At 37.4% G+C, this 27,802-nt stretch overlaps 2 protein-coding genes across 8 annotated transcripts; one reads left to right on the plus strand and one right to left on the minus strand.

Annotated features, from left to right (window-relative positions):
- Window positions 1-7,896: 7,896 nt before the first annotated feature.
- METTL5 (methyltransferase 5, N6-adenosine) lies at window positions 7,897-18,133 on the plus strand. Of its 3 annotated transcripts, none has more exons than XM_027128896.1 (7): window positions 7,897-8,314; window positions 10,458-10,572; window positions 10,960-11,141; window positions 11,930-12,012; window positions 15,938-15,989; window positions 17,539-17,606; window positions 18,033-18,133. In XM_027128896.1, the coding sequence occupies exons 1-7, from the start codon at window positions 8,206-8,208 to the stop codon at window positions 18,069-18,071; spliced, it is 648 nt and encodes a 215-aa protein (XP_026984697.1). In that variant the 5' UTR covers window positions 7,897-8,205; the 3' UTR covers window positions 18,072-18,133. The 3 variants fall into 3 exon arrangements, with proteins under 3 accessions (XP_026984697.1, XP_026984702.1, XP_026984713.1); XM_027128901.1 differs by having other exon boundaries at window positions 7,900-8,314; window positions 17,557-17,606; XM_027128912.1 differs by having other exon boundaries at window positions 8,235-8,349.
- Window positions 17,808-27,547, minus strand: SSB (small RNA binding exonuclease protection factor La). 5 transcript variants are annotated; one of them, XM_027128820.1, is made up of 13 exons: window positions 27,388-27,500; window positions 26,815-27,017; window positions 25,598-25,672; window positions 22,551-22,654; window positions 22,286-22,460; window positions 21,525-21,632; window positions 21,331-21,431; window positions 20,174-20,245; window positions 19,804-19,846; window positions 19,210-19,350; window positions 18,735-18,921; window positions 18,480-18,611; window positions 17,808-18,225 (listed from the first exon to the last, which is right to left on the minus strand). In XM_027128820.1, the coding sequence occupies exons 3-13, from the start codon at window positions 25,661-25,663 to the stop codon at window positions 18,134-18,136; spliced, it is 1,221 nt and encodes a 406-aa protein (XP_026984621.1). In that variant the 5' UTR covers window positions 25,664-25,672; window positions 26,815-27,017; window positions 27,388-27,500; the 3' UTR covers window positions 17,808-18,133. The 5 variants fall into 5 exon arrangements, with proteins under 5 accessions (XP_026984621.1, XP_026984612.1, XP_026984604.1 ...); XM_027128811.1 differs by having other exon boundaries at window positions 26,809-27,017; XM_027128803.1 differs by lacking the exon at window positions 26,815-27,017 and having other exon boundaries at window positions 27,388-27,547.
- Between the last annotated feature and the right edge of the window lie 255 nt (window positions 27,548-27,802).

Here is a 27,802-nt window from a genome sequence, read left to right on the forward strand (position 1 = left end):
CCCATTTATGATAAAAACTCTCCAGAAAGTGGGCATAGAGGGAACCTACCTCAACATAATAAAGGCCATATATGACAAACCCACAGCAAACATCATTCTCAATGGTGAAAAACTGAAAGCACTTCCTCTAAGATCAGGAACAAGACAAGGATGTCCACTCTCACCACTATTATTCAACATAGTTTTGGAAGTCCTAGCCACAGCAACCAGAGAAGAAAAAGAAATAAAAGGGGGCTTCCCTGGTGGCGCAGTGGTTGAGAGTCCGCCTGCCGATGCAGGGGACACGGGTTCGTGTCCCAGTCGGGAGGATCCCACATGCCGCAGAGCAGCTAGGCTCATGAGCCATGGCCGCTGAGCCTGCACGTCCAGAGCCTGTGCTCCGCAACGGGAAAGGCGCCAACAGTGAGAGGTCCACGTACAGAAAAAAAAAAAGAAATAAAAAGAATACAAATAGGAAAAGAAGAAGTAAAACTGTCACTGCTTGCAGATGACATGATACTATACATAGAGAATCCTAAAAATGCCACCAGAAAACTACTAGAGCTAATCAATGAATTTGGTAAAGTTGCAGGATACAAAATTAATGCACAGAAATCTCTTGCATTCCTATATACTAATGATGAAAAATCTGAAAGAGAAATTAAGGAAACACTCCCATTTACCATTGCAACAAAAAGAATAAAATACCTAGGAATAAATCTACCTAGGGAGACAAAAGACCTGTATGCAGAAAACTATAAGACACTAATGAAAGAAATTAAAGATGATACCAACAGATGGAGAGATATACCATGTTCTTGGATTGGAAGAATCAATATTGTGAAAATGACTATACTACCCAAAGCAATCTACAGATTCAATGCAATCTCTATCAAATTACCAATGGCATTTTTTATGGAACTAGAACAAATCATCTTAAAATTTGTAAGGAGACACAAAAGACCCCGAATAGCCAAAGCAGTCTTGAGGGGAAAAAACGGAGCTGGGGGAATCAGACTCCCTGACTTCAGACTGTACTACAAAGCTACAGTCATTAAAACAATATGGTACTGGCACAAAAACAGAAACATAGGTCAATGGAACAAGAGGGAAAGCCCAGCGATAAACCCACGCACCTATGGTCAACTAATCTATGACAAAGGACGCAAAGATATACAATGGAGAAAAGACAGTCTCTTCAATCAGTGGTGCTGGGAAAACTGGACAGCTACATGTAAAAGAATGAAATTAGAACACTCCCTAACACCATACACAAAAATAAACTCAAAATGGATTCGAGGCCTAAATGTAAGACTGGACACTATAAAACTCTTAGAGGAAAACATAGGAAGAACACTCTTTGACATAAATCACAGCAAGACCTTTTTTTATTTTGTGCGATACGTGGGCCTCTCACTGCTGTAGCCTCTCCCGTTGCGGAGCACAGGCTCCAGACGCGCAGGCTCAGCGGCCATGGCTCATGGGCCCAGCCGCTCCGCGGCATGTGGGATTCTCCCGGACTGGGGCACGAACCCATGTCCCCTGCATCAGCAGGCGGACTCTCAACCACTGTGCCACCAGGGAAGTCCACAGCAAGATCTTTTTTGATCCACCTCCTAGAGTAATGGAAATAAAAACAAAAATAACCAAATGGGACCTAATGAAACTTCAAAGCTTTTTCACAGCAAAGGAAACCATAAATAAGAGGAAAAGACAACCCTCAGAATGGGAGAAAATATTTGTAAATGAATCAACGGATAAAGGATTAATCTCCAAAATATATAAACAGCTCATGCAGCTCAATATTAAAGAAATAAACAACCCAATCCAAAAATGGGCAGAAGATCTAAATAGACATTTCTCCAAAGAAGACATACAGATGGCCAAGAAGCACATGAAAAGCTGCTCAACATCACTAGTTATTAGACAAATGCAAATCAAAACTACAATGAGGTATCACCTCACACCAGTTAGAATGGGCATCATCAGAAAATCTACAAACAACAAATGCTGGAGAGGGTGTGGAGAAAAGGGAACCCTCTTGCACTGTTGGTGGGAATGTAAATTGATACAGCCACTATGGAGAACAGCATGGAGGTTCCTTAAAAAACTAAAAATAGAATTACCATATGATCCAGCAATCCCACTACTGGGCATATACCCAGAGAAAACCATAATTCAAAAAGACACATGTACCCCAATGTTCATTGCAGCACTATTTACAACTGCCAGGTCATGGAAGCAACCTAAATGCCCATTGACAGACGAATGGATAAAGAAGTTGTGGTACATACATACAATGGAATATTACTCAGCCATAAAAAGGAAAGCAATTGAGTTATTTGTTGAGACGTGGATGGATCTAGAGACTGTCATACAGAGTGAAGTAAGTCAGAAAGAGAAAAACAAATATCGTATATTAACGCATGTATGTGGAACCTAGAAAAATGGTACAGATGAACTGGTTTGCAGGGCAGAAGTTGAGACACAGATGTAGAGAAAGTGTACGGACACCAAGGGGGGAAAACCGCGGTGGGGTGGGGATGGTGGTGTGCTGAATTGGGCGATTGGGATTGACATGTATACACTGATGTGTATAAAATTTATGACTAATAAGAACCTGCAGTATAAAAAACAAACAAACGAACAAAAGACAACTAAACTTTCTTTGGGTTATTTGTATGGAAATATGTTAATATAAATGTTTCAGACATTACATGAAATTTCTAAAGATCTTATATGTTCTGGTATAATGTTATAAGTCATAATTCTAGTTATTACTTTAAAATGTATATCTCAGAAATTTAAAAAAATAAAGAAAAAAGGAAAAAAATAAAGGAAAAACAAGAAAAAGAAATAAAGAAAAAAAATAAAGAAAAAAAAGAAAACGGCGGATGAATGAGAACTTCCCAGACAAGCTGTAATAGTTTTTGCCTGGTCATCAAACAAACATGCAGTCTTGCATTATCCTGACGGAAGATTATGCGTTTTCTGTAATTCTGGATGTTTTTCGTCTAGTGCTGCTTCCAGTTGGTCTAACTGGGAGCAGTACTTGTTGGAATTAATCGTTTGGTTTTCCGGAAGGAGCTCATAATAGAGGACTCCCTTCCAATCCCACCATATATACAACTTCACCTTCTTTGCATGAAGAGCGACCTTTGGTGTGGTTGGTGGTGGATCATTTTCCTTGCCCCATGATCTCTTCTGTTCCACATTATTTTACAGTATCTACTTTTCATCACCCGTCACAATTTGTTTTAAAAACGTAACATTTTCGTTACGTTTAAGTAGAGACTCGCATGCGGAAATACGGTGAAGAAGGTTTTTTCCGCTTAACTTATGTGGAAACCAAATATCAAAGCGATTAACATAACCAAGCTAGTGCAAATGATTTTCAACTCTTGATTTGGATATTTTGAGTATGTCGGCTATCTCCCGTGTGGTGTAACGTTGATTGTTCTCAATTAATGTCTCGATTTGATCGCTATCAACTTCAACTAGTCTACCCGACCGTGTAGCATCATCCAGTGAGAAATCTCCAGCATGAAATTTGGCAAACCACTTTTGACACATTCAGTCACAGCACCTTCTCCAAACACTGCACAAATCTTTTTTTGTGTTTTAGTTGCGTTTTTACCTCTCTTGAATTAATAAAGCATAATATGCCGAAAATGTTGCTTTTTTTCTTCCATCTTCAATATTAAAATGGCTACATAAAAATTCACCAATTTTGATAAGTTTTTTAAAAAATTCATGCTGATATGACAGCTGTCACAATGCAATCTAACAAAATTCAAAAACAAAACTTTGAATGAAGTTAAAGACAACTAAGAGATACTAGCGCCATCTTATAGAAAAAACCGAACTCTTTGGCCAACCCAATATTTCTATATATCAGCAATGAACACACGGACAACAAAATTTTAAATGCAATACCACTTACACTTGTGCAAAATAAAAATTAAATACTTAGGTGTACGTCTAACAAAATATGTAGAACACATATGCAGAAAACTACAAAACACTGATGAAATAAATCAAAGGCTTAAATAAATGAAAAGAGACTGTGTTCATGGACTGGAAGATTCAATGTTGTTAACATATCAATTCTTCACAAACTGAAATGCAGATTTAACCTAATTCCTATTAAAATACCAAGAACATTTTCTGTAATATAGACAATACTACTCTAAAATCTATATGGAGGGACTTCCCTGGTGGTGCAGCGGTTGGGATTCCACGGTCCCAGTGCAGGGGGTCTGGGTTCAATCCCTGGTTGGGGAACTAGATCCCACATGCATGCCGCAACCAAGAGTTCACATGCCAGAGCTAAGGAGACGGCATGCACAACTAAGGAGCCCTGAAGCCACAACTAAGGAGCCAGCAAGCTGGAACTAAGGAGCCCGTGAGCCGCAACTGAGACCTGGAACAACCAATTAATTAATTAACTATTAAAAAATAAAATAAAATCTATATGGAAAGGCAAAGGAATTAGAATAGCTAAAATACTTTATAAAAAGAAAAATAAGGACTTCTCTGGAAGTCCAGTGGTTGATACTTCGCCTTTCAATGCAGGGGGTGTGGGTTCGATCCCTGGTTAGCGAGCTAAGATCCCACATGCCTCACAGCCAAAAAAACAAAACACAAAACAGAAGCAATATTGTAACAAATTCAATAAAGACTTTCAAAAAATGACCCACATCAAAAAAATCATTAAAATTTTTTTTAAAAAAGAAGAAGAAAGTGGGAAGAATCAGCCTACCCAATTTCAAGGTGTATTATATAGCTTCAGTAATCAAGACTGTGGGTACTGGAGGATGTACGAATACACGGAACAATGGAACAGACTAGAAAACCCGGAAATTGACCCAAACAAATACACTGAAATGAATTTTCACAAAGGTGCAAAAACAATAATGGAGAAAGTATAGCCCTTTAAACAAATGGTGCTGAAGCAAATGGACATTCATAGGGAAGGGAACAAAATCCTCTACCTAAACATGACACTTTATACAAAAAAATACCTCAAAATGGATTAAATAAAAAATGGAAGATCATAAAACCTTTACCAAGAAATAAAAACATAGGTGTAAATCTTTTTTAGTTCTGAGATTAGACAAAGAGTTCTTAGGCTTGACATCAAAAGCAGTATATGGTGCTCGCTTCGGCAGCACATATACTAAAAGCAGTATATGTGAGGGACTTCCCTGGTGGCGCAGTGGTTAAGAATAGACCTGACAATGCAGGGGACATGGGTTTGATCCCTGGTCCGGAAAGATCCCACATGCTGCGGAGCAATTAAGCCCACAACTACTGAGCCTGCGCTCTAGAGCCTGTCAACCACAACTACTGAAGCCCACGTGCCTAAAGCCCGTGCTCCGCAACAAGAGAAGCCACTGCAATGAGAAGCCCGCACACCGCAATGAAGAGTAGCCGCACACCGCAATGAAGAGTAGCCCTCGCACCGCAATGAAGAGTAGCCCTCGCTCACCACAACTAGAGAAAGCCCGCACGCAGCAATGAAGACCCAAGGCAGCCAAAAATTAATTAGTTAATTAATTTTCTAAAAAATCACTATATATGAAAAGAAAACTTGATAAATTGGACCTCACCAAAATTTAAAACTTTTGTTTTCCAAAAGATTCTAAGAAGTTAAAAGACAAGCTGCAAACTGAAATACTTGGAAACCACATATCTGACAAAGGTCTAGTATCTAGAATATATAAAGAAATCCCAAAACATAACATTAAAAAACAAAACAAAACAAAAACACACCAAATAATTCAACTAGAAAATGAGCAAAAGAAATGAATAGATATTTCACCAAAATGGATATACAGGTGGCAAAGTACATGAAAAAAAATGTTCAACATTATTAGCCATTAAGGAAGTGGAAATTAAAACCACAATGAGATATCACCACATGTCTATCTGAATAGCTAAAATTAAAAATAGTAGTAACACCAAATGCTGGCTAAGATGCAGAGAAACTGGATCATTCATATATTACTGGTGGGAATGTAAAATGTTATAGCCACTCTGGAAAACAGTTTGACAGTTTCTTGAAAAACTAAACATGCAATTACCACAGGGCAGTTGCACTGAGCAATTGCACTCCTAGGCATTTATCCCAGAGAAATGAAAACTTAGGTTCACACAAAAATTTTACAGAAGTTTCCATAGCAACTTTATTTGTAATAGACAAAAAGCTGAGGCAACCCAGATATTCTTCAATATCTATCTTCTACCAGTTAAACAAACTGGTACATCCATACCATAGCAGTAAAAAGGAACAAACTATTGATACACACAACTTGGATCTCCAGAAAATTATGTTGAGTAAAAAAAAAGCCAGTCCCAGAAGTTTATATACTGTATACTTCCATTTATATCAAATTCTTGAAATGACAAGATCCTAAAAATGGAGAAAAGAAGTAGAAAGAAAGTAGTTGCTAGGAGTTAAACAGGGAGTGGGGGAGCTGGAGTGAAGTGGGTGTGGCTACAAAAGTGCAACATGAATGATCTTCAAGGTGATGGAAATGTTGTCTTGACTGTATTTGTCAATATACTGGTTGTGATACTGTACTACAGTTGTGCAAAATGTTATTGTTAGGGGAAACGGGGTAAAAGATACACAGGATCTCTGTGCTGTTTTTTACGATTATGTGTGAATCTGCAATTACCTCAAAAAAAAAAAAAAAGCCTTTGCCTCAGATGGGTCAACTGTCCTTCCATATACTCGGCTAGTCTGCATCATCCATCTAGCTCAAACTGCTCACTCTAGCTCCTTCCTCTCAACAGATACCACCACCGCCAAACATTTACTGGGCATTTGTTATGTGACAAAGAACTTTATGTACTAGCTTTATGCGCTAAGAACTTTACATGTACTAACTCATTTAATCCTCATAACAAATAACTTTGAATTCTGTTTTTCATAGGACGTAGCAGCCTCAGACACCACTCTACTTCATCCTCATCCATCCACTCCTTTTTTTCCCCTTCCTTTGATAATGAAAAGAAGGGTCCATTCCCCAAATTAAAGGCAATCCTTTCACTTAAGCACTGGATCATTCCTTTTCAGGATCCTAACTCCATCCAATATCCTCTTTCTTGCGTTTTGAACCTCTCAACTACCTCTATTCTGTCTGAATTTAGGTATGTTCACAAATCCTTCTATCAGTTAAAAGATAAATAAATAAATAACTTCCCCCAACCTTACTAAGCATCAGCCATTCTCACTCCTCTTAGCCACTTTTCTTAAGAATTGTTCCCATTTACTCTTTCTAATTCCTTAACTTCCATTTAGTTAACTTCCATTTAGTTCTCCAACCGCGACAACTCAGCTTCTGCTCCTACTCTATGAAAGCTTCTAACTTCTTTCCAGCATTTGACACCACTTCCCATTCCTTAATCTAAACTCTCTCTTGCTTGGGCTTCTCGGACATCACCACGCTGTAAGAGCTGAGGTAAGTGACACAGTTGACCTAAAAAGAGGGAAACAAAGTAGGGCATGCGACTGGCAAAGAAAGCAAAGGTGAGTGGAGGTTGCTACTCTTTGAGAGAGAGCTTGGGAGACAGGAGGCAGAAAGGACCACAGTGGGCATTAAAACAAATCGACCGTGACTTTCACCCTCACCTTCACCCTCTTTCTCCCCACTTCCTTCAAGGACCTGACGGTACTCAAGGAAACACTAGGCGGTAGTGGCCACGCGACAGGTGGCAGGGGCCGGCCCCTGCGGCGCGAGAAAGGCCGGCTTTCCTGCGGGTGCCGACCGCACCGCTGTGGAGGCGAAGGAAGCGCTCGGCTGCCATCGGAAACCGTGCGCGGGGCCGCGGTTGCAGCTCGGCGTGGGGCCGCTAGATGGCGGACGCGTGTGCGCGTGCGTGAGGGCGCTTCCGGTCCCGGGCAAGGCGAGAGCAGCCTGTGGAAGGGCGGAGACGCGGCATGAGGAGCCCTCGGCGACTCCAGTCCAGTATCAGCGCGGGGTACCCTGGAGGCGGACCGAAGGCTGGTCGGGGACTCTGCCCACCGCTGGCGCGGGAAGGAGAGCGAGAACCGCCTGAGCCGGGTGTACCTTTCGCGCCCTGCGTTCCCAGCCTGGCCCTCAGCCCGCGGCCCTGAAAAAGGGGCGGGGGATCGGAGTTGGCGGGGAGATCCAGGTGAAGTAGGTTTCTCTGCAGATCCAGCGCCGTTAAACCCTGCGAACGCACACTTTTTAAAACATGAAGAAATTAAGGCTTAAGGAACTAGAGAGTCGCCTGCAACAAGTGGATGGATTCGAAAAGCCCAAGCTCCTTCTAGAACAGTATCCAACCAGGCCGCACATTGCAGGTAGGGCGGCAGCTGACCATGCCCTTGTCTCGCAGGTTAGTCCTGTCTACCCATTCCATTGTGAAAATAGAACAGTTATTTGGATACAGAGAAAGTCTAGAGGAATTCTGCTCTAAGATTTCACGTTGCGTTAGAGAGGACTTCCTTGACATTGCACCTGAAAACATCCCAAGCACGAGACACTCTATCGTTTTACTGTTTGTTTTTCTGCATACCCCTCAACACTGTCACTTTTTAATGTGTTTGTTAATCTTATTACACTATCAACTCCTTGAGGCCAAAAATGTGCTGGTCTTGTTCACACAATTCCCAGAGCCTAGAAGAGTTCCTGGTACCACTCAGGAGCTCAGTAAATACTTGCTAAATAAGGATCCATTTCCCGGTGTAACGAATTGCCAGTACGAGGATTCCTACGCGTTATACTCTGCCCTGGAAATGAGTTACTAGAGTTGGTAGTGAAAGGACTGAGTTTTAACAAATCCATAATAGGTGCTATGTTAAAGATGAGGATGCATTTCAATTTTAACAAATGATCAGAGAATCAGCAGTGTTGCTTGATGTGAGAGATTGATACTGGAAGTAAAAGAACACAGGAAAAACCATTTATATTTAATAAACATATTACCAAAGTCATTGAGGGAGTCTTAGGAAAATTAATTTTGTTGGGAACATCTGCAAGGAGGAGTCCCCCTAACTTCAACATAGTTCTGTTTCTAAGCTGCCAAAGAAAGTCAAGGAAAAAGTATACCTGCACTTACATATTGTCATAATTCCAACCAAAATTCCAACCAAAAATTGCACAAAATTGTGTCTGAGGTAAGACCAGTTATCTCAATTTAGATAATGATTTCTTTAATGTCTTCTGGCTGCAGGGTTTCTTAGTAGAATCCTTTTTTTTTTTTTCCCCCAAATAACAATCAGTTGTTTCAAAGCCAGTGTGTAATATACACATGGTTGTGCTAATTCTTTGAGATACTAGCTTCAAAGTCACTAACACCTGCAGCAATAATCAGAACAGCACAGTCAGCCTGACACATCCCTGTAATTGTGTTTTTGATAAAACCTCTGGATCCTGGGCATCAGTGATGGCCAGCAGCCCTTGGTGGGTTCAGATATCCACAGGGAGGTATCAGTGAAGTTACTCATGCTTAACCTTCAGTATAGCCCCAACCTTCGTGTATTTGAAAGATCCCTTTCTCATCTCAGCAGCTTCTGTTCTGCTCCTCAATAGTTCTCTTATCAGGTCTCATTAGTTGATACATGTGTCTGTAGATCATGAATATATATGTGTGAATATATGCGTCTAAAGGCTATATTGTGGATGTAGGTCTTTTCCTTTCCCATTCTAGCTTGAACTTACAGTACCTGTGTTATGGTGACAAACTTGCTGCAAAAAAAGTTCTGTTTTAATGTTAATGCTTGTTCAGTATTAGTGGTTCCCAGACTTACAGATTTCAAAGATCAGTAAAATTTCACAACAATTTTGGAAACTGACATAGGGTTCCCAGGTCTATATTTTGACAAGGAAAGATTTTCTTTTTTTTTTTGCGGTACACGGGCCTCTCACTGCTGTGGCCTCTCCCGTTGCGGAGCGCTCCAGACGTGCAGGCCCTTCGGCCATGGCTCACGGGCCCAGCCACTCCGCGGCATGTGGGATCTTCCCGGACTGGGGCATGAACCCACGTCCCCTGTATCGGCAGGCAGACTCTCAACCACTGCGCCACCAGGGAAGTCCAAGGAAAGAAATTTTTTAAATCTATTTACTCTTACCATCCTTTCATAAAAGTGAAATTTCAACATCAAAGAAAAACTGATATATGTATATGTGTATGGCAATGTTTTGAACAGGTTGAGAAAAAATAAAACATTTTGACCTTATTTTTCTCATTTTACCTCAAAGTTTTGTCATTCTTGGCATTGTCAGCAGAGACTAGTTTGGTGGAACCACTGGTATGTGTTATTATCCTTACTACATACCAAGTTATTATACCTTACTATTTTTTTAATAATCTGGAACACGATTTAGGGGAGGTCTAAATAATGAAAGATAAGAAATTGTTTTACAAAGAGTCATTTGCACAAATTGGATTTTGTTCATCAACTTGCCTACTTATTCCTTAATATGTTTTTTCTGATCATTCAGCATGTATGCTCTATACAATTCATAACACATATGATGACATTGAAAATAAAGTGGTTGCAGATCTAGGATGTGGCTGTGGAGTGCTTAGCATCGGAACTGCAATGCTGGGAGCAGGGTATGTGATCCAGTACATACTATTTGGGTATGGGATGGTTTTAATAAGAAGAGTAAATAAAATCAACTGACTTATATTTATGGGACTCTATAGTGTGAGATGAGAGGAGCAAGAATCTAATACTGAGTACATTTAGAATGGGCAGAACATCAAAACAAACTAAAAAAAAAAACAAAACAACAAAAAACAGTAACAGCAGAAGTCATATGCCCCTCTTTTATATGAACCCAAGTTTCCAACCCCTGACAGTTTGGGAAATCATGCTGTTAAAAGACAACACTCACTGTCACTTGGTCAGTTGGGTTAAAAAGGTACATGGTTTTGGTTTTGTTGTTGTTTTGACTGGGGAGCTTTAAGTAGTAGTCACTTTGTGTTTTATATTTATAGGTTGTGTGTTGGATTTGACATAGATGAAGATGCATTGGAAATATTTAATAGGAATGTAGAAGAGTTTGAGTTAACAAATGTTGACATGGTTCAGTGTGACGTGTGCTCATTATCTAACAGAATGTCCAAGTCATTTGATACAGTAATTATGAATCCTCCCTTTGGGACCAAAAATAATAAAGGTTAGTAATAAGAATCATGTGTACTGGTGTCTTTGTAGAAAAGCAAGTTTTAAAAACCATTTTCTCATTGATTGTTTGGGTTAAGTGATTTTATCACTGTTCATTAAATAAACCAATCTGTTACCTGTATATTTATTACAGTTTGAATTTCAGTTTGTTTAATGCATGGCTAGGGAATTGAATTTTTCAATCTTTGTTTTCATAAGTTTGTGCTAAATGAACAAATGTATCCACTTATTACTTATTCTTCATCTGCTTTCTAGAGTGATTTACCTAACCCTTATGAATGAGTATGAACCCTATAAAGGCTTTTATATTTTTAGAACCTCTTTTTAATGTCTCAACATTTGAAGGTTTCAACGTGTGTCCATCAGTAACAGTGATTCACTGTGGCTATTTATTTTATGTATTTTGGGGGCAAGGAGGGTAAGAAGTCAGTAAGAAGAGGAAAAGACACGCATAGTTTAAAAAATTCTCCCTCCACCTGCCCCCACCATTCTGATTACTACTTTACTTGTTCGCTTCTGCCCTCTTTGAAAGTTGTTAATTTGGAATATAATATTAAAGTTTAGCCTTATTTAAATGGGACAGTATAATTCTGGTTTTATTCCATCAACCTTAAAAGATATTTAGATATCTTGGTTATTTGTACTCTGTCTTGTTACAGAATTTGAAATGGCTATTTTGGAGTTTGGAAAAAAATGTTTCTAAATACCTAGTATTCCTTTAATCTTCTATTTTGATAACAGGTATATAATGTAAATAGGGGCTTTTGCTACTCTTAACAGGGACAGATATGGCCTTTCTGAAGACTGCTTTGGAAATGGCAAGAACAGCAGTATATTCTTTACACAAATCCTCAACTAGAGAAGTAAGTTCAAATCATCATAATATTCTGTGTCATTTATTTTTAAATTCATGACAGTATTTTAAGGATTTACTGTGAATACTAAATACCAGGGTATCTAATTCTCCTGAACTTTTAAAACATCTGGCACTTAGAAAATAAATTTTCCCTTTAACTAGCTAGCATTTGTGATTAGCTTTATTTTGTCAAAGGTTTGTTCAGGCAGGAGCTGTTAACAGGAGAGTGATTATATAATTCAGGAATAGAGGAGTAGGTGTAACGGTGGTTCCAGTATGTCCTTGTTTGCCTGTGTAAGCCCTGGTTGGTGCATCCCAGTGTCCTGGTGTGGCCTGGTGTGCATAAGGGAGGCAAGGGTGGCCTGGTTTTTCAGAACACTGAGCCTGGGAGGCTAAACTGATCTGAGTTCAGAACCCACTTCTTCCATTGTTCTTCACTGTCAGCACATAACACATAAGGCTGTGTAGGATGTATTCCAGAAAATTGGGGGTGGGGTGGTACCTTTTTTTAGTGTCAGTTTAACATAGTGATCAAGAACACAGACTATAGAGCCAGCCTACCTAGATTCAAATCTGAACTCTGCTACTTCCCAGCTGTCTTCTCTTGGTCAAGGTACTTGAGTTCATTTTCGTCACCTACCCTGTACTCACCTATACTCACCTATACTCTTACATCATGAGGAACTAAGAGCACCTTATACTTTGCAGGGTTGGTGTGAGGATTAAATGAGTTAATATTTATAAAGCACTTAAATAGTGTCTGGCAATTGTCATGTTAGCTGTTGTTTTAAATCAGACACGTATTAAGAGATTTTAAAGTAGTTTTGTAGGAAAAATCTTTTATTTGTATAAATGCAGTGTACTTGAATTCAGTTGGAAACAAATTATGAATATATGGTAATCTAATAACCTTTAAAAATATATAAAATTACATAGCTAAAAATATATACAGGCATACCTTGTTTTATTGCCATTTGCTTTATTGCATTGTGTAGATAATGCATTTTTTACAAATTGAAGGTTTGTGGCAACCCTGCATCAAGCAAGTCTGTGAGCACCATCTTTCCAATAGCATTTGCTCACTTTGTGTCTCTGTGTCATGTTTTGGTAATTCTTGCAGTATTCCCAACTTTTTTATTATATTTGTTATGGTGATCCATAATCTTTGATATTATTATAATTGTTTTGGCATTATTTAGCAATAAAGTATTGCACACTTAATAGACTATAGTATAGTGTAAACAGAACCTTTATATGCACTGGGAAACAAAAAATTCAGGTGACTCACTCTTGTGATATTCACTTTATTGCGGTGGTCTGGAACCAAACCTGTAATATCTCCGAGGTATGCCTGTATACTGTTAAACAATTAGTAGTGGTACCTGCAGGTAAGGAGTAGAACACAACATGACTTTACTGGTAAATAAATCCCCATTCAGTAAGTGAAAACAAACACCAGGAATTATTGGTATCTAAAAAGCCTGTGTTGAGGAAGTCCCCAAGATCATCTTCAGGTTTGATGATTCACAAGGAAGTCTCATAGGACTGAGCATATCATCATACTCTTGACTGGGATTTATTATAGCTAAAGGATACAGAGCAAAATTAGCAAAGGGAAAGGTGCATTGGTCACAGTCCAGGAGAAACCAGGTGCAAGCTTCTAGAGTTCTCTCCCAGTGAAGTCATACAGGATGCACTTAATTCTTCCAGCAAAGAAGTTTTGTGACAAGGCATGTGAAATGTTGTCACCCAGGGAAGGTCATTGTAATCTTGGTGCCAAGGGTGTTTATTGGGTACTCATCACATAGGCACCCCCTGCCTGGCACATACCCAAATTCCAGACTCCCAGTAACAAAACAGGTACTCACCATAAACATTTTAAGCACAGTGAGCCACTATTATTAAGGGATGGGGAGTGGAAACTCTCCCAAAATCCAAGTTCCCATACTCTAGCCAAAGGCCAAACTTAACACGTAGACCTTTCTAAGGATAAGCAGTCAGGCCTGCTATGAACTCTTCTGCAGTTTGGCATAACATAAATTTTATATTACTGATATACAGTTCATGCAAACCAAGTAAAATATGCCAATAAAAAGTGCAGTTAAGCAGCAAAGTCTAATTAATTGAATGAATTCCTGTAGTCAAGGAACTCCCATCTTCACTGTTTGGTATTGCCATGTTCCACCACCAGGAGGCAGCAGTATCAGCATTGTATTGGATCCGCTTAATAGAATTTTAAGCAAATATTTACTTAAGTCCATTTTTATTTTGGCAGTGTAGAAGTATTTCCATTAGCACAGCAACTAAATAATTTGAGAAATTAATCTGGTGTGTATTGTGCATACTGTGAAGGAGGTATGATAATGAATGAACTTCTAATACTAAGACAGTCCTTAGTTTATGCTGTAGATATATCTGCTCTAAGCTTTGTGATAGTTTTGCTTGTTTTAAGTATTCTATATAACTAGTAACATTGTTATTGAAGCTAACCTCAGACCCCTTAACTGTAGACCGTTGTCTTTTAAAAGTGCTTGGCCCTCTATTCATAATAGAGGTGCATTTGATAGAATTTTTTGGTAGAAATACTTAGGTAAAATATAAGCGTATCTTGGCAGATATGTTAATAATCTGGATGACTCTTGCGGCTGTTGCCATATCTTCTTTCATTAGGCATTGTGAGAATTTAGTTCTTGGCTTATAGTTAAAGCAAAGTAGGTAGGCCAGGCACTGTTCTTTCAGCGTTTATCCCAAGCTTACCCCATTTATTCTTTGACATCTCTGCCAGAACCAACCACATTCCATTGTATAATCTAACATCTAAAACCTCTTTCACTAATCTTAGGGCTCAGATAGCAAAGAAATGTCATCATACTTTATTTCTCAAAAATTTACCAAGATCCTAGTATTCCATTAAATTATAATATTATTTGTATTAAAGTCTATATCCTTATACAGAAATTTTAGATCTCAAAGTAGGGGGAAAAATATGCCCAGAACTGGGATTATTTATTAAATTCAAGAACAGACTACAAGCACAAACATATTGTCAGTATTGTTTATAATGGAAATATTTGAACCTCAAACATAGGGATAGTTGAGTATTTTATCAATCAGTTTGAGTACTGTGAACACTACCAACATGAACAAAATGCTTATACCAAATATTGCTATCTCTACTACAGTAGTTCTAGACAATTATGCATAAAATTTACTTAGGGGATTATGGGCAACTTTTTTTTCCATTTTTATTAATGTTGGAGTGTTGTGTATATATTTTAATTCATAAAGCAATTTTTATAACAAGTTAGTAATCAAAAATTTTATGAACTGGTTCAAAATTCTTAGACCTATAAATAGCTAACATTTAGTACTTGCTCTGTATGCCACCACAGTTCCAAGCACTTTTCACATTCTGCAACAATCTGATGAGATATCATTATCATCCTCATTTAACGGATGAGGGAACTGAGGCACACAAAAAATGCGTAATTTGCTCAGGGTTACATAGCTAATAGAGCTTCAGTTCAAATGCAGGCTGTCTGGTTCCAGAAACCATGTCCTTAACCTCTGTACCATATTGCCACTGAATTGCTCATGGACATAGATCTCTGCTGAATAGTTTCTAGGATACCTGTATATATTGATGAAATAACGCTGCAGAAACCATGAGTACATTATTTACTTTGATGCACTTCTGAAATTATAGCTTTATTACTTGAATTTAATTATGTAATTTGGCTCAGATCATTAAATGGCTTGGTTTTGTATTTTCAAAATATTCATCCAGTTGAAAAAATTTTAATGAAAATTCTAATTTAAATTAAATTAAATTCTAATGAAATTTTAAAAGCTTGAAAATCAAGTATTAGTAAAAAGCAATTTTTAAAAAACTTTAAAGATCAGCTCACATTAACATGTTATTTTATGTTCAGCATATTCAAAAGAAAGCTGCAGAATGGAAAATCAAGATAGATATTATTGCAGGTAAGACAATTATGTTTCTCATAAACAAATCTCAACTCTAATTATCTAAGAAGGCCAACAGGCATTAGCCTAACCAGAATTTTTACATGTGCTGAGAAAAGATATTGTAGAACATGTATTTTAGTGTGGCAAAATGTGTGTGGTTGGTAGTGGGTTGGAAATGGAGTAAAGGCAGGGTATCAATGTTTGCCCAAGACTGTCCCAATTTATGCATTTTACTGAAAATTTTTAATGGCACCCAAGTATTTGTTCTTTCCAGGCTCAGACAGAACCTTATAATCATCACAGTGACTTAAGAGCTTGGGCTTAGAGTTTGTCAGGCCTTAGTTTGAAATTCATTCCTGGAAAATACCACCAGATAATGCCTGGATTACCCTTCTATTTCAACTTTCTAATTGTCCCTGGAGTCAAATAACATGAAGCTTTTAATTTTTTTAGTGGGGGATAGAATATCATCAGCCACATGATGTAAATCATGTTTGATACATTTTTATTAGTAAGCTGGATAATATTCACAAACATCAAAATGGGAAAAGCATGTAACTAGAAGCTAACTATAATCCAAGTAATTCTGAAAAGCCTGAAATAAGAGTACAATAAGGGGGAAATTATTTTACACAATAATAAACTGACTGGATTAGTACTAATAGTGTTAACCACATAACTAGATCTATTGCCTTCATAATAATTAGTAATGTAATGTGTAAAAGTCTGTCTTCCTAGTATATTCAGTATTGTCACTCCTTACCTAGTTTAAGGTATTATAATATGCAACATGCAGACCTTAGAACAGTTCCAATAGTAGCACACCAGGCCAGAGCCTTGCTACTCCAAGTGTGGTCCTCAAATGTGGACCATCAGCATCGACATCCCTTGGGAGCTTGTCAGACTTGAAGAATTTCAGGATGCACCCAGACCTACTGAATTATAATCTGCATTTGAACAGGATTTGATTTGATTTGAAGGTGATTTGATTGCACATTAAAAGTTGAAAGCTGTGATTTAGAGAGTTAGAATTTGTTGCAAAATATGAAGCATAGGTAGGTAGACTTACTGCCATCCCTCTAAAGTTGATCAGTGCTAAGTTTTGAGAACCTACATTATCCTTTAGAAGAAAAGAATATGAAAAGTGGTTTTTCATTTGAGAGCTCAGTAGAAAATAATTAGCTACTTACTACCATTACTAAAATCCAAACCGGAAATTTTTAAAATAAGCATGGTTGTTGTGCAATTGGTAGCTATAGATTATTTAGGAAATTAAAAATAGGAAGATACGATCATATTTTCATGGGATACACTTTGACCACTTGTTAACCTTCTATACTCTTCCCCATAATCTCAAATTTTGATATAAAAAAAAATGACCAAAACAAATGCCAGGCTGTTTGCCATGGCTTATTGTGGGGATATATCAAATCAGTCCTGGATAAATTAAGTGACAGCTCTGAAATGTTTGGCTTATCAGCATTTAGTACTTCCTTAATTTTTTTCTTTTTTTTTTTTTAAGTCAAGGGCGGTAAATGTTTGGAAGTATAATTTTTACCCTTAGGTGGCTTTTGTTTTGTAGAGCTACGATATGACCTGCCGGCATCATACAAGTTTCATAAAAGAAAATCAGTAAGTCTCTTGATTCTAGTTTATCTACATTCAGTACTGAAAAACTTCACAGTAAGTAATTACTTCTAATGTTATCAAGTTGTTTGAGTGAATACAGAAAGCCAGCCTAGAAGATAAATACTTAACTCTGGGATGGGCCTATAACCACAACAGCCAATATGCTGGTTTAAGATAAATTCTCAAATACTTTGGGCACAAAAATAAAAAATAAACTAATTTTATTTTTATGCAGTATACATTTTATTACTTTGTACTAATACATTCTCATATTACAAAGGCAATTTAGTGGAAGGATGTTTCTTTTGATATTTGAATAATCTGAAAGAACACAAACAGAATTATACATAAAAAAATACTCATTTTGATAACAATAACAACCACAAAAAAAGACAAGTTAAACAACAAAAAAATTTTCCTTTCTTACAGGTGGACATTGAAGTGGACCTAATTCGGTTTTCTTTTTAAAAGCCTCCAGAGACAAAAGCAGCTTAAAATCTAATTAAAATGAATAAAAAATGTTTACTAAATTACTGGTCTCCGGCACCATTTTCTGTTTTCTGTTGTTTTGATGCAGGTTCTTCTTCTTTGTCTGTTTCTTCTCTTGCTCTTTTCTCTGGTCCTATACAATGACAATTAATTTTCATTAAGTTCACTGTAAGCATTGCTCTATTTTAATACTAAGCATAACTATAAAAAATAATTGTTTAAACAGATTAGCAACAACTTTCCTACACCAATGAGAAAACGCTTTTCCTTTAGTACGGACCTGGCTCTCTAAACTTAGCTTCCCAACATCTTTGTTTTCCACATGTAAAATAGCATAACCAGGGTCAATCACAATCTGAGAACATCAAAGGACTTTAAAAAACTTACTAGATGCATCATTTTCATCATGTTCATCATCACTGTCAAATTTAGTTTTCTTGCCCTGAAACTGTACTTTTCCTTTAGCAGACCCAATCTGGGCAGCTTTATTTCCCTTTCCTTTTCCTTTAAATCTGCGACCTGTAGAGACAAAATTGAGAAATCCGTAACGTTTTAAACCTCTCGTCAATGTCTTTTACCACCAATTAAAATTTTTACCCAAGCAAATGAGTTAAATAGTCAAAGAAAATCAGAATTAATGACCTTTTGACTTCCACTTGTTTAGGGATTCTTGTTGATCTTCTATTATTTTTTTCAATGCTTCTTTTTCCACATCGCCTTCTAGTACTTCCCAGGTGACCTCTTTGTTCCTTAATTGTAGGTTACCATTATTTGCATCTTTTGCTTTATCCAGTGCTTCCTTAGCTTTTTCTTTAAACAGAATTATTCCCTACACCAAAGACAGAAAACAAAGGCCAGGGAATTTTACTGAACATCAGGAAGTTATTAAAAAACTTGAAGTCACTAATTCCAACAGTTATTTATAGCACAATTCAGAAAATATCAGACATCACATCCAGTTACAGCAATAATAAAACAAAGTAAATGACCAAGTAGAAACTATTTTCATAAACATACTAACAAAAAATTGCTTTCTTCTACTAATGTCATCTTCTAAAAGATAAGTTTCTATGAATTTTTAAACTGAGTGGTTAAAAGCATATGAATATTTCCAAACCTCTTTGGCTCCTCTGACAAAGTCTATCCATTTTATTTCACCATGATTTGAGAAAAGGATATGCAAATCTTCTCTACACGTCTGATCATCTAAGTCCCCCGAGAATTTCAGCAAGCAGCCAATCTTTTCTTCTAGAGATTTCTATAAAAATATATAAGGTGGTAAGTTTCTTAAAAGCAACCACAAACCAGAAATGGCATATACCTCCCTCTCCCTCTCTCTATACATACATACATACATATATGTGTATATATATATATATATATACACACACACACACACACACATACAAGGAATAAGCTAGAAACTAAAATGCTATTTTGAAGTAGTGTAAGTTTAAACAGTTTAAGTAGTTGGTGCATTTTCCTTTATCATCCTTTGTTCTACAATGGCTTCTGATTTTACCTTCTCCAGCAAATAATAGTTATTATATAAATCTTACTGCGCTGAATAAGTAATAATTTTAGGCAATATTTGGCTAATACTTCAGTGCTATGACAACTGTAGACTTGCTTACATATGTTCTTTAAAAAGTCCCCAGGTTTTTTATTCTCCTCAATTTGAATTACAGATTTCTTAGTAATATATACGTACCATTTCAGCATTTTCTGCTAACTTTTGTTTTTCTTCTTGCTCTCTACAAGTAAAAATATCATTAGAACGTTTCCATTTACTTCATGTATGAGAAAATTAAACCCTGATAAAGTTAACCTTAAGCATGATGACTAAACTACTTAATAACCAAAGCCAGTCCTTAGGCCTTCTGACTGTCTGATGCTAGAGTGCAACACAATGTGGCCCCAAGATTATCAAGGCAGCTTAAGACCTCAATGTTTTATTAGCAAAAGAAAGGCCTACTGTACTCATTTCAGAGCTCATCATCAGCCTCACTTCCCAGAACCAATAATTTTACCTGTCAAAGCTTTAAGGAACTAAAATATTATGATTAGCTCAACATACTTACTGTTTAGCTCGTAATTTAGCTTCGATTTTATTTTGCTTTCTTTCTTCATTTTTTTTTGCAAAGTAATCTTCCCTGAAGGACACAAAATATAAAGGCTAATAAGTTCATGAGAACAAAGAGGACTGCAAATTACATTGAATGATTTAAGACATCGCACAAGAATGAATGTTACATTCTCAACAAAATTACCTATAAGTTCAAAATACATTAAGGAAGTCACTCTTATTTTTTAAAATAACAGCTTTACTAAGAAAGAATTCACATGCCATAAAATTCATTCTTTTAAAGCATATAATTCAATGACTTTTAGTATATTAAGAATTGTACATCATCACTACTAATGAATTTCAGAACATTTTCATCACCACAAAAAAGAAACCCTATATTCGCTAAGAACCTCATGCTGATTTTCACTTTTCATGTATAGAAAAAAGAAAGTATACCAAAAGTTATGCAACTACTTTGCTTCATAGTTTTTTAGTGTTAATTTCACAAAAGCAAAAATTCTGAAATCCCTGAGACCCAAGAATAAGAGCAATTATGAAAATCACAAGTTAAAAAAATCTTTCTGAGAGTTTAACACTGACAGCATGATTTATCACTGTGCATCTCTAAGCCCATCAGATTTAGTATACAGCATTTAGAAGACTGTGCAATGCAAAAGTAGGGGATTATGGCCCTACAACCATATCATGAAAATGTCCTGGTTTGTCCTAATTTTTAGACACACAGGTGTGCACACACACACACCAAGAATGTGATTCAAATCTCTATTAAATAATCCTTTGTACTGTATAAAAATACAGGCATATATAGATTATGAGAATAGATAAAAAAATTGTACAGTGATTTATTCTCTAACCACACCAAAAGCTTAGATTTTATCATCAAGCCTAACTATAAGTTTCACATGCAAAATAAGTACTAAAACTTAACCTCCCTTATTACGTGCTTGAAAAGGTCCTAACACTTCCTTACAGTCTCAAAGGACTAGTAGTTCCAGTGAGCAAACTTCAAGCATTTCTCAAAGGATGCCTAAGGATACTAAAAATACTGGTCTTACTGTAGGGAATGTTATGCTATACTCCTTACCCCAGTGTGTCAATTCCAGACAACTAAGTGGCCAAAAAAAAAAAAACATCAGCAAGTTGACTTACTTGAAAAGTATTAGCAGGTCTGTGTCTTTGTACTTCTGGCCAGTGGTCTCAACAAACTTCTTAGCAGATTCAATGGTATCAAATACAGCAAATATTGATCCCTATTAGAAGTGGAAGAAAAGTTGGGGTTTTTTTTTAGTTACATCCCCAGTATTTTTCTACTAGAAAATGTCTGTTACATCATACAACCATACCTTAAATGCTTTGTGCAATGTTCTTCTCATCTGAATATTTAGTACCTGACCTTTATCTTCCAACCATTCTTTTATGTCATCAAGGGTTGCATCAATTGGGAAGCCTTTCTGTGAAGAGTAGGAAGAAATGTACAAATGACAACTCAAGTAAACGATTTGTCAGAAATTCTGATTTATTTTGTCTTGAAATGAAGCGAGGATATATATATCTCTCTTTCTCTGTCTCTTAAATGTTTAATAGCTCTGGTTAAGAGCCATTGTTGACCAGTGCAATAGAAATGACTCGTTTATCTGGGATTCACTTCAAAATAATCCAGATAGGCCAAAGATAAAACAAGATTAATCACGTTAGTAACTGTTGAAGTTGGATAATGGTACATTATATATTCAATCTACTTCTGTATGTCTGAATTTTTGCAGAATAAAAAATCTACTTAAAAATTAATGTGCTAAAGAAAACAGCTAACAAGTTTAGCTGTTGATAAGTAAGAACAGTTGATGTGCACTGGGTACTTACAATATGTATGTCAAAGATTTTGTCCGATGTTATATGGGTTTTTTCATTTAATTCTCACAACAGTTCTATAAGGTAAAAAATATTATCCCCATTTATGAAGATAAAGCTTACAGAGGCTAAGAATATTGCCCAAGGATATACAGTAAGTGGTGAAGCTATGATTCCTGAGCCCTTATTCTTATCCACCTTATGTGCTTTCTAAATAAATTTAAGATATAATTATATGCATTAAAGGCCCACTTACAATATAAACAGATCTGTTTTTTACATCATTTTTATACTCATCAGTCACTTCAGGGAGGGGTTTGCTTGGAGATCTTCTAATTTTAGTTTTATCTTCACTTATTTCCATAAGTTCCGCCTTTGATTTGCTCAATGCTTCTACTATTACATTAAAGTCTGTTGTTAGACGGTTTAACCTGCAAAAATATATATATAAAAGCATTGTAAAACTTAGTAGTAGCACTTGCTGTTAGCAGAAAATCTTATAATTTAAAAAAGGTCTTTACCTATTAAATTTTATCATTATCTCCAAAGGTACCCAGCCTTCATCCAGTTTGATCTGTTCCTTTAAAAATTTGTCGCGTGGCAAATTGAAGTCACCAAAATAATACTGCAAGATAATTACAGTATATTGCAGAGCACTGTATAATACTGAGTATAAAAAATTACCACTACATCACCAAGTCCTAGTCTTAAAAATACATGTCAAAACTTAACTGGTGGGACTTCCCTGGTGGTCAGTGGGTAAGACTCCATGCTCCCCATGCAGGGGGCCCAGGTTCAATCCCTGGTCGGGGAACTAGATCCCACAGGTATGTCACAACTAAGAAGTCCCCATGCCACAACTAAGACCCGGCACAGCCAAAATAAATAAATATTAAAAAAAAAAAAAAAAAACCTGGCAATAAACATTTTCTCTTAAATACACTGTAATATTTATAATACATATTAACAGAAAGATAAAACTAAAAATAATTATTGAAACAATATATTTAGCAGATGTGACAACAGATTAGAAAGCCTTAAAACAAAAACATATTTAAGGATTTGGTATATGAAAAGCCTCTTATTTCAAGTCAGTGTGGAAAGAACAGATTGTTAAATTTAAGAAACTAGAATAATCTGATTAATCACTCTAATTTTTAAAAAAATAGAAAAATTTAAAAGTTAAAAAATTAGGTAAGCTGGGACGAAGTGAGAGTGGCATGGACATATATACACTACCAAACGTAAAATAGCTAGCTAGTGGGAAGCAGCTGCATAGCACAGGGAGATCAGCTCCGTGCTTTGTGACCACCTAGAGGGGTGGGATAGGGAGGGTGGGAGGGAGACGCAAGAGGGAGGGGATATGGGGATATATGTATAGCTGATTCACTTTGTTATACAGCAGAAACTAACACACCATTGTAAAGCAATTATACTCCAATAAAGAGGTTAAAAAAAAATTGGGTGAGTATTTACCTAATTTAAGCACAGAGGCACTCTTCCTTAGTATAAAAACAAAGAAAAAAGTATACATGAAAAGACTAAGGTGTGACTACTTGGAATGCCAAAAGTAGCATAAAAAGTAAAAGACAAACACAAAAGCTTATTAATACTTCTTATAAATCAACAAAGAAGAAAAAAAACCTCTGAAAACCCTAATAGAAAAATGAGTAAAGGACACTTTTGTTTTGGCCACACCACACTGCATGCAGGATCTTAGTTCCCCAACCAGGGATGGAACCCGTGCCCCCTGCATTGGAAGCATGGAGTCTTAACCACTTGTTTGCCAGGGAAGTCCCAGTAAAGGACATTTTTTTTTAATTACTAAAAATAAAAATATACTATAAACATTAAAAAGTTCAAGCTCACTATTAACCAAATAAATGTAATTTAAAGCAATGAAAAGCATTTAGCCAAAACTCTAAAGACAAGAATACCCAGTATTGGCCTGAACACAGAGAAATGGTCATGCAGGTAGAGATGTTAACTGGCAGTAAGTATCAAAAATCAAAAGTTCTGGGGGCTTCCTTCCAGTGGTTGAGAGCCCACCTGCCAATGCAGGGGACACGGGTTCGTGCCCCGGTCTGGGAGGATCCCACATGCCGCGGAGCGGCTGGGCCCGTGAGCCATGGCCGCTGAGCTGCGCATCCGGAGCCTGTGCTCCGCAACGGGAGAGGCCACAACAGTGAGAGGCCCGCATACCACAAAAAAAAAAAAAATCAAAAGTTCTAAAAAGCATGTATAACCCTTGAGGCAGTACATCTCCCTCTAGGAATTTTATCTTAGAGAAATCAATAAACATGTTTAGTAACATTTATATATAAAGATATTCATCGTAGAATTACTACAGCTAAAAAATTGGATATGTCCTACATATCAAATAGGGGATGGTGTAAATTACTGATGATACAAAACTACTCCCCCATAATGCATCCTATGTTTGGTGGGGGGAAAAGGGAAAAAATTATGTTACTGTGAGCACTGACCAATTTGTGAAAAGGTATTTATCAGGCTTTTAACCTTGATTACCTCAAGAGGGTGAGATTTGAGAGGTGGCAGGTTGTGGGACATTATTAACTTTTTCTATATACAGTTTTCTTCACAATTATAAAGAAATTAATAAAAAAAAAGCTGTAACACAGGAAATTTAAAATAACAGAGAAGTGCAACTTTGAAAAAGTTCTGAGAGTTGCAAAAAAAACACCAAACAATATGATCTGAAGTTCCTCATTAAGAATATAAAACATAAATTAAGAGATAATTTCCCATGTAGCCATTACTGATACTGTAAAGCACCAACTTAAATACAATACCTAAATTCAAAAAAAATGTTAAGAGAAAACAGATACTCTTAAAAGTTACAATAGCTGAGACTTCCCTGGTAGTCCAGTGGTTAAGACTTCGTCTTTCAGTGTAGGGGCTGCAGGTTCCAGCTAAGATCCCACATGCCTCACGGACAAAAAACCAAAACATAAAACAGAATATTGTGACAAATTCAATAAAGACTTTAAAAATGGTCACATCAAAAAAAAAAAAAGAAAAAACACCACCAAAAAAAGAAAAACCCAAAAAACAAACAAACAAAAAAACACCTTTAAAAAGTTACAATGGCTGAGAACACCTAATTGGGCAGGAAAAACTACTAGGACCTGCAAGAATAAAGTGCTATTTAACAGGGAAGGCATTTTACAAAGGATTTTAAAAATTATTTTACTATGTGCTAGGCACTATTCCAAATGTTTTACATTTTGTGAACTAATGTAATCCTCACAACCACCTTATGAGGAGGGTACACTATTATCCTCGCTTTACAGACTAGGAGAAAAAAGTTAACTAACACTATAGTGTTACCTTTTGAAATGTCTTTGTTCTTGAGTTTCAGAAACAGGCTCCACCAATATAAAACTGTATACTACTGTATGTTTATCTAACTCCAAGAATCAAAGACAACCCAAAAGTTCAATAGGTCAATATACTGAAATTAAATGGTCTATCTGTATTTTTTTTGAGGCCCTAAATTTCCTCTCAAAGAGCCTGGTTTTGCAGTGTAATACCACAGGAATCATACCTCTATTTGATGACAGATTTTGGCCTCCAGAGCAGCCATTTTTTCATTATCACCATTTTCTGCCATTCTGGCTATCTGTAAAATTTCCCAAATTGGCATAAAAAAGTTATTTACTTTTTACGTAAAACTCAAGACCATTAAAAGAATGTTCTAAAATTATCAATATCCCACTGTTTTCCTAAAAATCAGTAATTTTTAATTTCATGGGTTCAATTTCTCTACTCAATTCTCAAATTTCAACAAAAGAAAACTTTGAAATTAGTGATGAAAATCTATGGATAATCCACACCCCTTCCAGTAAATCACTGTTCCATCTTCTATAACAAAGTGAGTGGTTATCTTCATTTAGCTGATCTAGAAAGCTTTGAGGGAAAAATCTCCATTCAACCACTTACCAATCATTACCAGGTTTAAGTAGATCATCATCTGTCAGTATATTACTGTGGATCTCAGTCTTGTTTGGTGTGGGCCGAATTTCGTTTAAAATTAGTCATAGCTGACTTACCAAAAACTTGTTATCAACAAGATTATGTATCAAAACTTTAAGGTAAAAAAAATTCAAACACTACATACAGTCAGGGTTAGATTAAATAAATGCTAATGATAAGGAACATAGGCAAATGATCATTTGAGAACCTGAGGACACTAATACAACATTAAACTGGGCATATGCCTACTAATTTACTAATACATTGGTTAACCTTACAGCCAGTTTCCTGTTTCACATCCCTGACAATAGCATTGTAGGAAAAAATAAAGCTGTGAAGTTGGTTTGCTAGGGATAACAGTCTCCTGACTTCAAATCACTTGCTTCTAGTGCTCCATTAAAACCATCCAAACACCGTGTACAACAGTATATTTAAAAGAATTCATCAAGGATATCTGCCATTAATTAACTCTAGCGATGAACTATGACTGGTACACTTCTTGGAGGCATGGCTTTACAATTTGTAATTGCTATGCAATACAACCTGGATGCACACTGGAAGCCCTCCTATGGTGCAACATCTCACTACAAAATTTGGCCAATCTTACGCTTTGGCTGCCGATCATAATTCCTAAGTTATTACTGTGATCTAGGGCCCCCTATAAAACAAAGGGTGAGATAAAAGACCTATTTCGTCTTTGTAAGACTTCTTTGGCCTACCCAATTTTGGAACTTCATGAGATACTTTCTCAGAATGTACATACAACTAGAAGTGAAATATTACCCTCACTTTCCAATTTCGCTCAGAAGCCTTGATGTGAGTGAATGAGGACCTTTAAAACCCAAGAGAGTGACGCCAGGGGAACACCTGCGGCCCCGATTCCCCGGCCTCCAATCTGTCCCACACGATCCAAGGAACACTTCGGCGTTTAACCCACGTCGACCTCTCCAGAAACGTACACAGTCTGACAGAAACATCCGCTTTCGGCGACACTGGAAAGCGGTGGAGGTACGAAACCTTAAAGACGCAGTGGGGATGCGGGCAGCCTGGGTCCAAAGAACCCGCCACAGCCCGTCCCAAAGCAACCCCTCGGTCGCCTGTGCCCCAACCACGTGCGGGGGAACCCTAGCTCCTGTGAGGAACGCAGAGGCCGGCTCCCCACCTCGCGGCTGCCCGCGCCCCTCACTCCCCAGCCCAGCGCGCCGCCTCCGGCTGCGGCCCACGAGGCGCTCGCCCCGAACGCGAGGAAGGCGAGGAGCGCACGCAACCAGCGTGAAGCAGCAAGGAAAGGGAACGCGCCGTCGCGCACCACGCAAAGCAGACCCTTTTGTACCTTCTTTTTAGCCACCTGGAGTTGCTCACCTTTAAGTTCCCGGTCCCACAGAGACGCGCCACAGGGTCACTAACAGCGACAGCGACGTCTCCTATCCCTAGCGTCGCCAGCTTGCCCAACGCGCCTAAAGAAGATGGGGGTTGTCCCGGCAGCCCTTGCGGCCAGGGTGGGCGGGGCTTCGGGCGGGCCCGAGCCGGCTCCGCGCTCTGAGCATGCGCTGCTGCCGCGGGCTCCCAAGGCCGGAGAAGTCCCGCCCTCAGTTCGAGGAGTTTGGGTTAAAATGGCCAGCGGGACCTTGGAGGATATTAGGCTAAATATTTAAGTATTTCTGGACAGAACTTGTATTTCCAGCCCTTCCTTAGGCTGTCCATTCACGTGAAGTGGTTGACTTTTTTCAGATTATACTTTTTAAAAAATTGTTTTAATTATCCGTAATAGTTCCCC

The sequence above is a fragment of the Aethalodelphis obliquidens genome, unplaced genomic scaffold, assembly GCF_003676395.1.
Source record: "Aethalodelphis obliquidens isolate GAN/ISIS:26980383/991018 unplaced genomic scaffold, ASM367639v1 scaffold2, whole genome shotgun sequence".
Classification (NCBI taxonomy): domain Eukaryota; kingdom Metazoa; phylum Chordata; class Mammalia; order Artiodactyla; family Delphinidae; genus Aethalodelphis; species Aethalodelphis obliquidens.